General features: G+C 44.9%; 1 protein-coding gene across 2 annotated transcripts in view; it reads right to left on the reverse strand.

Moving 5' to 3' along the window:
- sntg2 (syntrophin, gamma 2) overlaps positions 1 to 5,080 on the reverse strand; it is a 78,715-nt gene extending 73,635 nt beyond the window's left edge. For both annotated transcript variants that reach the window (XM_015970509.3, XM_054741460.2), the window contains exon 1: positions 4,945 to 5,080. In XM_015970509.3, the coding sequence (XP_015825995.3) occupies positions 4,945 to 5,016 (72 nt within the window). In that variant the 5' untranslated portion in view covers positions 5,017 to 5,080. The remainder of the gene's footprint in view (positions 1 to 4,944) is intronic.
- Between the last annotated feature and the right edge of the window lie 7,741 nt (positions 5,081 to 12,821).

Genomic DNA, 12,821 nt, shown 5'->3' on the forward strand with positions numbered 1-12,821 from the left:
GTTCAAGTCTTCAGGACTGACGCGCTGCAGGAGAAGACAACATACTGGGATTCGTAAGTGTTCATGCGTTTTGAGGCCGCCCTTTGCCAATAAGAGTATGTGTGAAGGAGGGCCGCATTCCATTTTGAAGTTCTGCTAGCATACGCAGCTGTATGAGTGGAACGCAGCTCGTTAATGAACCTGGGCCTTCAGCGCGCTTTCAGGTCTAACGTCACGTTCACTCCGACTATGGAACAGACGCGGTCCTGCTTCCACACGGCTTCTGACGGACAGCCATTCACACCACAGAACCACATTTAACATAAGACAATAAAAAGTATACCTGTAAAGATCACCTGAAGCATCATACGCTGAACGGATGTCACAGTCGTTTATAATAAAACTAGTCAGTAAAATAATACAACACTGATTTTATTCTGAAAAACTGGATGTGCCTCGCTCATTTCCTGTCTGGCTCGTGGGATTTATTTAACGTAATAAAAATCTGCATGCGGAAACTTTTCAGAGTCCCGACTGCGTCCGTTCCATCGGAATCCATGAGGCGCTAACGTCTCATAAGGTGCGGGCCAGGTCCTGGAGGGTCATTAGCTTTCTCTGCACCAACACACCTGGTTTGAGTCAGGTGTGTTGGTGCAAACAAACAGGCGGTGGCCTCCAGAACCAGGACTGAACATCCTGGTGGAGCTCATCAGTGGTGCTAAAGATTTTCCATGTTTATTGATGCAAACATTCCTGAAACTCCTGGAATGTTGGTTATGTCAGCTCCATGTGTTGAAGCTCACAGGAGCGGATCTTTTGGCGTCTGAGCTGCAGATCCTCCCCAACCGGAAATCGGACTGGTTTTTACAGCCTCTCCTTTTTGCTGCTCCCATTTAGTTGGACATGCATTTAATGGAAAACACAAATCCGGGAACAATTCAAAGAATAATGGAACATAATGCAGCGAAGCTCTCACCCCCAAGTTCCACTACCTCCGCTCCGACACGAACGCCGGAGCAAAATCGGTCCCGTTGTAGTCATTTCCACAGTAAATGGACAGAAATCACAACGGCCCAACAGGAAAAGGAGCAAGCACAACTTCCGTATTTCACAATAAATCGATAAACAAAAGGCGTTTTTTGTTTCATATGCACAGGTTTAACAACTTTTAACAACTATTAATGGCGGCTGAAGTTTAAATGCACAAAAGTAAGCCATAAATACAGTTTCTACTATAAAAGTAGTCAGGCTTTTTGTGCTGCTTCAATTATTTCAGTCCAAACACTCATTGGTGTTATTCGTTCCCTCCTCGTGTACCCCCAAATTCCACTACCTCCGCTCCGCTCTGGTCCGCCCCCGCCTTCCGCAGCCGCTCACTTCCGAACTCAATTTTTACTGGTACCCGCTCTACAACGGCTCCGCTCCGCTCCGGAGACCTGAGGGGGGCAAACAGGCATGCGCGGGATTTTCGAGATCTTGCGATACAGTCCGAGCAATAAACGCGGAAGTTAGATCCAAACACCCGTCGTGTGGGAGAAGCATCGAAATGAACTGTTTAATCTGCCCATCATTTGTGTTAGAGATCAGCAGTGTTTGGATCATCAAAGTGTGACTACTTTGATAGTGGCAACTGTATTTATGGCTTACTTTTGTGCATTTAAACTTCAGCCGCCATTGATAGTTGTTAAAGGTTGTTAAACCTGTGCATATGAAACAAAAAACGCCTTTTGTTTATCGAATTATTGTGAAAAACGGAAGTTGTGCTTGCTCCTTTTCCTGTTGGGCGGTTGTGATTTCTGTCCATTTACTGCGGAGGTGTTCCGGCGTCCGGCGAAAATAGGATCGATTGTATTTTTGCCGGATGCCGGAACAGAGGGCGGCGCACGGCGCCGCACTGCCAGAGCATGGCCGCAGTAGTGGAATTGCTCTGATTGACTACAACGGGACCGATTTTGCTCCGGCGTTCGTGTCGGAGCGGAGCGGAGGTAGTGGAATTTGGGGGTTAGGAACAACACCTCCAGGATAACGCCGTTAATTACAAAACTTATGAACTTCTAACTGGTACAGATCTAACATAGTAAAGCATCAGCAACCATCAGCATTCAGTGAACTAGGAGCTCATAAAATCAACGCCCCTGTCGGGTCACAAATGCATTATGGGTAATAGCTGATGCTTTTAAATGTGCCCTCAGACAAAAGTGGTAATTACAGAGAAAGGTTTTCGTCTTCAGAAGTCACTGGAAACGGTCGTTATGTGTTTGCTGCACACTTGGCCGTTTGAGAGACCAGATCTCTTTAACTATTAACCATCGTCATAAGCTTTTTTTTACTGTGTGGGTGTCGGACGAGCCCCCGCACCGTGAGAACAAACATCTCATCTCTAAAGCTGATCTTCATCTGCACACGTCACGTGATCAGGAAGCAGAAAATCCATGTGTTAGGAGATCGGTTTGGGCCGCTGCTGTACAGAAAGTGAAGCGCGAACCGGAAAAGCTTCTGCCGATCACAATTCAACAACGGATTATGAAAGAACGGATAACGCTCGAAACGCGCGGATTCTTCCTGATGTAAGAGGCGAGTCTCCTCTTTGTTTTGTTGTTTTGGCAACGACATTATCCTAGCGCGCAACGTTCTGTGACTCTTAAAAGAAACAGTAAAAACTGTGAGAAATGCTGGCAGCGAAGGGCTCTACCGATCAGGAAACGGCTGGCGGTGAATGAGTTAAAAGTAAATCTTGTTTCACTGATAATTTACTGGAATAAAGAAATAAATGAAGTCCTTTAAAAGCAGAAGATGTGCAAAATACACAGCTGGTGCCATTAAATGGTTAAATATAGACATGAAGCCCTCTGCTCCAAGTGTCAGTACCACGTGGTTCCTGAAGGGGGCGCCACACACAAACCACAGGAACTTAGAAATGTCATAAAGAAGAACACGCTTCGCTCGTTGACATTAGAGCTGCGTGTTTACTTAAAATTTGTCAGTTTTGACTTAAACTCCGCTCAGAGACGATGTAATCCACGAGACCACAACAGAAAACGTCCAAGAAGAAAACCAGACTGACTTTAAGCAGCGAGATACCCGACGAGAGTGGTGAGGACACTTTGTGGTCCAGATGCAGTGTAGCTGTGCCTTTGCTCGGTGACTCGGTCAGATTTTAAACGTACAAATCTGCGTTTACGACGGTGATGGTGGGGTGAGACTAACACGCGTTACAGGGGATATTATTCCGAGCCTTCACCAGACAAACGTGCTGCTAGAGCTAAATCAGGCGTGGAGACTCTCCCAGCGTGCGGTGAGGAGAAAACCAGGCTGTCCATCACAGACCTAAAGCACCCGACACACAACTCTAACACAGAGCCATTAGTGTTTGGACAGGACGAACCAGTCGGCTGCATCAACTCAAACACCCCCTGAGCTCGTTTGGAAGTCCTTTCTGCCCCGACCCGCTTCACATCTGACTAATCAGACATTTGATCATTAGGATGCTTCTAATAACAGCTGACTGGCGGCCATAGGGAGAACAACAACAGAAGACGAGTGCCTTTTCAGTCCTGTCATCACGTTTCATCTGTGATTGGTGATCAGATTCAAAGAGTTTGTTATAGAAACTGATCTGAAATCAGCTGCTTCGGAAACTTTGGTCATTAAAACTCTATTAAGTCCATCTGAGAGCTTATGAATGCAAATATCTTATCAGCCAATCAGATGCCTGCATTTACTCAACCAGAAGACTCGCTGAAGCTCAGAACGTTCATCTGAACTGAGATTTAAGATACTTTGAACCAGCAGGTCTTATCTCCTGGGAATGGAACCATCAAACACTTCTAGAGCAGCAGCTTAGCACTGGTTCCTACCAAGGTCTGCAGAAGCACAAGCTGCTCCTGATGAACTCCAGTAGCAGAAGACCAAACCAGTTACCAGGCATCTGTCTTGTCAGCTAAGAACAGGAGACCGAGGCTACAATCCCCACAGGATCAGCTGAACGGGACCAGAAGAGACTGGAAAGCTTTTTCTGGTCTGATGAGTCTAGATTTCAGCTGTCAGGTCAGTCACCATGTCCCAGAAGCTTTGGGATGTGGTGGAACGGGGGCTTCTCATGAGCCGATGCTGTCATGTGAGGATGGACCAGGACCTCTGAGGAACGTTTACAACACCTGGTTGGATCCGCCCAGGTACCAGTCAGGTGTACCTGAGCAGATGCAGCCTTTTACTAAACCATGTTGAAGTCACAGATGGAGATCGTAACAAGAAGGATCAGAGGCTTTAGTTTGGAATAAAACACAAAATGAAACTAAGACGTATCCATGGAAACGTGAACTTCATGTATGACAAAAAAGGAAGATTGATCCGTTTCTGATCAGATAACTGATGGTATTTTACAGCTCGTGTGAGTTTTCTGTAACATGATGAACAAGGAGGAATTTCTAAAGGTCGGATCGTTTGTTTTCCTTAAACTCATCAGAACACAAAGATAAGCTCAGTGATGCTAATAAATGATGAAAATCTCCAACAACACTCTGGCACCGAGATCACCACCAACCTAAAAACTAGGAGATATGTCCCAAAATAAGGCTAAACGTCACAGCTGTGACCCTTCAGGTCACCATGAAAGAAACAAGATGAAGGGAATTAGTTTCAAAAGCAACAAGAAGCTGGTGTTTCTGGCCCTTCGGTTAAGTTGTGTTTTTGTTTAAATTAAAGCGCAGCATTCATGCCGAGGTGTTCTCACGTTCGCCCTGGTTCCGGGTCGGGTTCGGGTCCGAGGCTCAGTTTGAGCTCCGGTGAGTTTTTATCTGTAAACACCCAAAAGGTGGAGTTTTTAAAGGAGAAGCTGGACGTCTCATGCACATCAAAGGGTACCGCGCGTGCTCTTCGCGTGCCAGCGCAGATCAAAGGGTTGCCGCCGGGCTGAAGTTTGTGAATTTACCGGAGGATTAAACCCCGCAGAGCGGGTTCACTCACCGAGGTTGGTACCGGGAGGCTGGCGGGTCGCTCAATGGACTCAGGCTGGTGCTGCTTCCCGGTCACATTCATTTCCAGCCGCCGCTCACTTCACCGGGAGTTTCTCAAGTCATTTATCCGGCGAGCGTTTATCCCCGGTGTCCAGGTTACGGGTCCGGTACGGCATGTCTGACGGTTCCGTGAGAGTTCTGAGCGGCTCGCGCCCGGAGAGACCGGAGAGGGTCGAGCGGCAGCGGGACCGAACCGGCGGTGAATCAGCGCTGATTGTCCGCAGCTGCTGCGACCCAACCTGAATCCTCACGCGTCAGAGAGCATTAACCCTCTCACCTGGTCCTGGACCATATCCACATCAGTTCAGCAGAGGCGATGATAGGTCCATAAACACGGGGGGTGGGGGTGGGGTGCCTCATATTTACACCTCATTCCTGCATAATTTTTACAATAAATAAAGTTTAATAAAAATGTCCAGTTATTTAACTCGATAAGCTTCTCCTGCATGAAATAAAGATGAAATTAGGATTTTTAAAGTCGCCTTCTGATGGACGAACGATGGGCGACATGTTTGTCGGCTACACCTGGACCACAGGGGTCTACGAAGCTCAGAAAATCTTCACTAAATCAACAAATACCAGTTAAATCAAGTTTGAAGTTATTCTTTTTTTTCTCTCCATTTTGGATTGAAATTCAACAATCAGAAAATGAAATTCTGTCATTTTATAAATTTCAGTTAAAAAGAAAGGTCATGAAAATATCTGTGAACCCAGATTAGACAGCTTCAGTTCTGATCCCAATGTACAGGTGTGTAGCTGGCAGGTGCGGTGCATTATCGGATGGTTTTCTGAGTGTTCCACACTGATGTATAGTTTACTATAACCCCTGAGATTATGGCTGAATTGAAAAACCACTTTAGAGATTATTTCCAGTTTATATCATCAATAAAGCAGCTGATAAAACTCAGCAGCCGCAAGTCAAGAAAATAAATGTTTGGGAGTTTAATAAATGGGTTGAATTAACAAACAAAGCAGAAGGCGGCGTTCTGGCTGCAGATCTCTCCCATTCATCTTGTTTCCGAGCGGCTCCATTTACTTTCTACCCACAGTGCCCTTTTTTCTGTCGCCTTTCCCGTCTGCATCTTTTCCTCCCGCAGTTTCAGGCTTTTAGATAAATTTTTAGGCAAATCCAGGTTACCCTGGCAACAATGGGAGAAGGCAGAGGAGCTGGAGGAGTGATGCTCACCAGACACAACTCTCACGTTTACTGCAGACCCTTCGTGGGAGAGGATTCTGGGTAATAATAATATATAGAAGCTTGTTTTAACCTGTTGAAAGAAAACTCACTAAAATGCTTGAAAATATAAAGTTTTAACATTTAAATGTTTTTGTGTTTGATGTTTTACATCCTCTTTTGAAATTTAAACCTTTCACTTTTTTGCCTTTTTTAACCCTCCCACAGTCCTAATGGCTGTGACCCCGCAAGGAAAGTTGACCATTGGGCAGGGTTGATGGTTTATCCCTTGAGGTCCACGTGGCAGGGGTGAGGAGTGAGCATCACCTCATCTCTGCCACGTGGACCTCAAGGGATAAACCATCAGTCCTGCTCAATGGTCAACTTTCCTCGCGGGGTCACCCATAAAGACAGTGGGAGAGTTAATAAAAAAAAATCTGGCTCTAGTATTTAAATGTGTGATTTAATAAAACCAAATAAGATCAAAAATCTGCACTCGTTAATCGTCGGTTTTCTCCAGTTAGATAGATAGTTCCTTGTTGGGAGTTTTGGTCAAAACCAAAACAACTAATCTGCTTTTTCTCAGTAAATATTTTTTCCAAACCATTTTTTCCTTTCGTGTAGTTTTATCCACTGGTGATAATGTTTTGCCTTTGTTAGCTAAACATCTCCTAAACGTCTGGATGGATTTTAACGTTCGTCTGAAGACAATTAACCTTTGGTGCCAAACAAATTCAAGATGGCCGCCACAGAAATTCATGGATTCTACAGATGTCGAGTTATAATTTGTGCTTGTAGCTGAGCGTCAGTCTAAACGCAGAGGTTGGGAATGATGGGTAAAAGTTATCGTGCTAACTAGAGTCTGAATGTTTACGGTGGTAGAAAACGTGTTTCTTTGTGATGATGATGTCATTTATTTGTTTCATAAAGAAAAAAAATTGTGTTTGCTTCGTGATTTTGTTGCTGTCACATTTGACAAACCTCAAATTGTGGGTTTGTGACCTGCTTCTGGTTTTAATCCTCCTGTGTTCCAGTTTAACCAAAACCATCGGCTCTGTGGGAAACATTCTGAAGTTTGTTTCCTATTTGGTTTCATAAATTCCTTTTTAACTATGAAGCAGGTTTCCGAGGACCTTTAACGGCCACTTAAATCATCGATAAAACAGCCAAACCTGCCAGGAGCCACCGAGATTTTGGTTCTGAGTCAAGTGTTTTTCATGATCTGAGGCAAAGCACACAGATTTTTTTCAAGGTGAAAATGATCAAAAGAAGCAAATAAAAAAAGGGGGGGGGGGGGCTTCATCCCACTAAATCACAGCTCTGTTATGGATTCAGACACAAATAAAACACAAAACTTCAGGAAAACTTTTCTTAAAGTCGATCTGCAGAAAATCAAAAATGGTTCAAGTCATATTACCTCAATCACAAAACATTTTAAAACACCTTGAAACTTAAATACTGTGTTTAATCTGCATTTAAGTGTGGTTTAAAATGTTCTCTTACTCTTTTACCACAACCAAAAGGTCTTGTGATGTATTTCCTGTTCCTTTGGGGGCGCAAAAACCTTCACCATAGACCTACGCCATGACTGACACATGCGCGCTGGATGCCCCTCCTATACAAAACATATAGAGCCTTTGGGAGCAGAACTTTGCACCTGAAGCATGCACAGAAGACCGAAGTCTCAGATCAGGACATTCAACCGGAAGTTCTCCCCAGTCCAATTTTGCCTAGACAGAAGATGCCTGGTTAGCTGGCTGTGCGTCCTCTTTGAGCTGCACTTTGGCGTCCCCTAGTGGTGATGTGTGGTTAGTGCATCTGAAGACTGACTTGCAAAAATGCACCCCACCAAAAATCTATTTCACCAGCCAACACTAGTTCAGTTGTAGCTTTCCGCCTCTGACAACCCTTACATTTGCACGTCCCAACGTACCTTTTATAACTCAGTATACAAAATGCTGCAACTTTATCGGTTTACTTGCTCAGATGGCAACACGCTTCCACTCACAGCCGAGTTTGGACTTGAGATCCGTTTTCCTCTACGAGTTCCAGCTTGGGATTGTTGCTTGTTGTGCAGCATCAGGTCCGATTCCTAAAGCTCTCCGGAGTTTCTTCCTCGACATCCGTGAAGTTTTGAAACTTCAAAGTGAATCTGGTTTCCTTTCATGTAAAAAATGCTCTCGCTTTTCCAGATCGTGACACGTCAGGCCTTCTGTCTCCAGCAGAAAACGATGACCAGCGCTTTGATTGGAATGCTGACGTTCCCCAGTTTCTGAACCAAACCTGAGATTTCTGTCATTTTAATCCTTTCATAAATGAAGTGAGTTTTCTTTAAACTGGTTCAGCATCAGTCTTTTTATTCCGCACAACCTTTTCTCTTCATAAAGGAAACTCCGACATTAATCCTCTGCAGAAAATAACTGGAGCAGAGTTCAGCCTCGGGCCCCGGCTTCAGACTCTTATTGTTTAGTAGAAATTCTCACCTGTTCTAATCGTTTCCTTCATGTTCTTCTGGAAGCTGGATCCACGTTCATCTCTTTAGTGACAAACTAAACATGATAACTGCATTAATTCATTTGACTGACCTACAGACGACTGAAAGAGAAGTTTTCTGACTCATTTTTCTGAACAAAATGACTTTCTAAAGACTCTAAGAGCCTGGAGATAGCTCCAGCGTGGCTCTGCAGCTGTTTCCTTTGGTGAAACCAAAAAATCTGTAAGATCAGTGTAGCCTCCGAGTCTGCTGGAGCTAAACTGTTAAACGTTCCAGCGTAACTGGCAACAGCCATGAAACTCATGAACTCGAGGGAGGGTCAGCGTTTGAAACACAGACTGCAGTACCCAACTTTTACCACAGGATGTCATTCTCACTTCACGTACATTCAATTTCCCTCTGGGATTAATAAAGTATTTTTGAATTGAATTGAATTGAATTTAGACCGAATTTAATTGGAAAAATTGGACCTTCCAAGAAAGTGAGATCTGGTTTTTCCATCAAAATGAAGGTGGCAACCTGCTGCAGCAGTTAGAGTTTCACCACTGAAACCAGGTGATTAACGAGCCAAATGAGATAAATCATCCGTTTAGTTAGTTATTATTCAATATTTCCAATCAGCCCAAATGTCTCTGCAGCAGGAATCGTGATGTTCCCAACCAGGGGTGGACTGGCCTATCTGGCATTCTGGCAGTGTCCCGGTGGGCAGCTTAGCCAAGTGGGCTGCTTGCCCAGCTTGGGCCGACACTACTCCACAGTTGGTGATCTGCAGGACATTAGCTACATGGTAACCCGAAGCTAACAGAGTTTTTCCAGGCGTTTATAGCAAGAAAAACATGGCAGAGTGATGACGTAGAAGTTGTTTTACCGCGTTAGCATGAAGCTAATGTACCGCTGATCTCCGTCCGTGGAGAATGAGCTAATCTGGAAGGCCATGCCTCCCGGTCGCAGCGGTCTGGCCCTGCTTGTAATTCAACAGTCCCAGTCCATACTAGATCTCACATTCGGCCTAGAGATGAGTCCGCGGGCGGCAACACCCCCCAACCCCACCGCTCTCCCAATGGAGAGGGCCGACGATTTGTAAAAATGCCAGGGCCGAATTTTGGTCCCAGTCCACCCCTGTTCCCAACGGAAGCACCTGGAATGTTTACCGGTAACTGTCAGGCAAAAGACCTTTGAGGTTTTAGGAGGAAGACTCCAAAGGATCCGGTGAAGGTGGAGGAAGTGGAGCGTTCCTCGGGTGTTAAATGATTTAGGAAAACTGTGTGATGATGATCACAGAAGAGGAGGCAAACCCAGAGTCACGGAGATGTTTCAGATGTGTGTCTGATCTGATCTTAGCAGGACGCTTCAGAAGCTTCGTTCCTCTTTAACGCCTCAGAGCTTCAGGGAGGCCGGTGAAGTTCATGTCCAAATCTCACAAAGGACCCAGGCCGCAGCCATCTTGTTTCTGTGCTCGGGTTGTCGGGGCAAAGCCGCTGGGGATGGACCACTTCCTGTCCTTGTTAACATAAATCTAAATAATCGTGGGACACTGATGGAGCTGCGGGCCTCAACAACCAATCCAAAGTTCACGCGTTGCTCTGAGGAACATTTCACCAGACCCAAGCAGCACATTTCCTGCAGCCTGAGACCAAGTTTGTGTTTCCTGCATGAGTTTTATCTCTCAGAGGCAGCAAAACGTCTGACAGGAGCCACAGGAGGAAGCAGTCATCAGCGTGACGGTCCCGAAGGAGCGGAATTACCTGAAACTGGTTCCACCAAAGCGGAGGATCAGGAACGCCGCCACGGGTTTGTCAGACAGAGTTCAGTGTCGCCTCATAAATGTGATTCCGTATGCAGGTAATGTGTTCTGTCAGGTGGAAAGCAGGAAGTCTGCTCTCAGCTCCGACATGAGAATCAGACTTTTACCTGCTGAAGCGTGAAAAGAAAACAAAAAAACACGTCACAAAGACCTAAAACCCGTAGAGCCAGCAAACACAAACGTCACAAAACAGACAATTAAAATTTCACCTAAAAAATTGGAAAACTGGTTTTGTGAGAAAACCCACAGAAGGTTAAACAATCCCAACTAAACAAAACCCTAACGGGATTCTTCAGTTCTCCTCCATGGCTTCCAGAAAATTCCACAGCACAGAACTCCACCAAACGAGATGCTGTGGGATTCGTTGTCACACAAAAATGGGGAGGAGGTCGGGGAGGTCACCACCGCTGGATCTCTGCTCTGAGAAACCAGCAGCTTCCTGCTCCAGCCGTAAGCCGGATTGTTCCGGTGAATTGTTAATTTGAAGCCAGGCTGATGAAGTGGAACGAGCAATTAGAAACTCAATCACAGTGCAGCTCGAATCTCACGCTGCTCGTTTGTGAACAGACGGTTCAGGTGCAGAACATCCATTTGGTCTTTATTGGCTCAAACGAGCTCGGCGCTTCTGTAGGAGGTTCATTAAAAAGGCTCTGAAGGCATCTTGTTTCCATCGTCAGACTAATGAGGATCACTTGATTTCATAAAGAATGTGAATAGTTCTCCTCCCAGCAGGTAATTCCCAAGTTCTGAGCAGCTGAAGGAGGAAACGTTCGGAGCCTGGCCGATGGTTCCAAGGAGAACTCATTCATCCGTCGCTGTGGTCTGTATGGATGGATGTAAAATACCTTGCGAGTCTTTTCCCATGGAAAAAAGGTCACGGTGCTCCTGTTTCAGGAGCAGGAGCTCATTAATATTCATGATATTTAAACGTCTCGTCTCTGATTGGCTAACAGCAACAAGACTGTTCTGCTGCCTCCGTTCATTCTTGGGTGAAAAAAATTGTAACATTGATGTTGTGAAGTTGCTAATGTTAGTGGTTAGCTTCTACTAGCCAAGGTGTGCTCTGCCCTCTCCTTCTCGTGGGCGGGGCCATGAATACTAATTTTCCCTGTGACATAGAAGTCTTTTCTCGACTCGATCGTTTTACCGCCTGTTTTGTTCTGCTGCTGAAACGACGACGGGGGTCGGAGAACTCATCAGACTGATGATCGTCTTCCAACCAGACTTGATGGAACCGATGGTTGGTCACAGTTACCCTAAACCATCAACCAAGTATTTCTAAACTCTGAGCTTTACAAATATTCATGATTAGTTTGTTAATTAACCAAAATAATTGTAGCGGATGTTAAACTAGTTTGGATTCTGATTTTAGGACGAGACGCTTTTATGCGACTTTAAAGTGGTGAAATCACGTGTTTCACAAACCAGACCAGCTACTGGTTCTGTGTTCTGGTCGGACCTCCCCTCCGTGGAGCTCAGTTTGATCCTAAGAGCCAAGAACAGAGAGCGGCAATCTGAGCAGTTCAACATCTTTTCATGACTTTTTTATGTTTTCTACCCTGTTTCTGTTTCATAATTCACAGGCTCACCACAGGAAGGTGTCTTTAGGGAGAAGTCCATCGAGCAGGATGCCTGTCTCCATCTGCTGGTCGTCCATTCATCTCTCATGTTTACAGACTGTTAAAGCAGCTCCAGGAAGAAAGAGGAATAAAAGAAATGTGCTGCAGAGATATGCAAATTAGAAACACCATGAGGTCAGCTTAATGCTGAACTTGAAGCGCTGTAGCTAGGGGAGTGTGTACAGTAGCGTGACTCGGTGTCGCTCAGATAAATTGTTTTTTAGCGTGAGAAATTGGTGCAACAACACAAACCAGTGGTGGCTCATCCCTAGGGGGCGCTGGGCACATTTTCTCAAGTTTGGGGCTCATTTTCTTCTTCTCTCCTGCAGCTTTGCAAATGCACATTTTAATTTCAAGTAGAAAAATAACAGAAAATGATTTAATTTCAAACGAATGGCAGCAGTTTTATTAAGTTAGGAAATCATCACATTTACGAAATTGATCTATGTACACATGTTCTACAGAGTGGATTAAAAAAAAGACAAAAACATCACATAAAATTACATTCCCACATACCAATAAATAATACCAACGGTGATCGCTGTTGAATTAATAGTTACAATCATCCTGGTGGCTGAGCGGAGCACCTCATGTCAAAAACAAGATCGCTGAACTGGTCTAAAATATTTAAAGTACATAAAGCATTGTGTTCCATGGGAAACAAAAAGGCAATGATTCAACAAGTCGATCCTCTTGAGCTAGTGGTCATCTTTATATAAGCGGGTAAACCAGGTTT

The sequence above is a fragment of the Nothobranchius furzeri genome, chromosome 18 (genome assembly GCF_043380555.1).
Source record: "Nothobranchius furzeri strain GRZ-AD chromosome 18, NfurGRZ-RIMD1, whole genome shotgun sequence".
NCBI classification, from domain to species: Eukaryota; Metazoa; Chordata; class Actinopteri; order Cyprinodontiformes; family Nothobranchiidae; genus Nothobranchius; species Nothobranchius furzeri.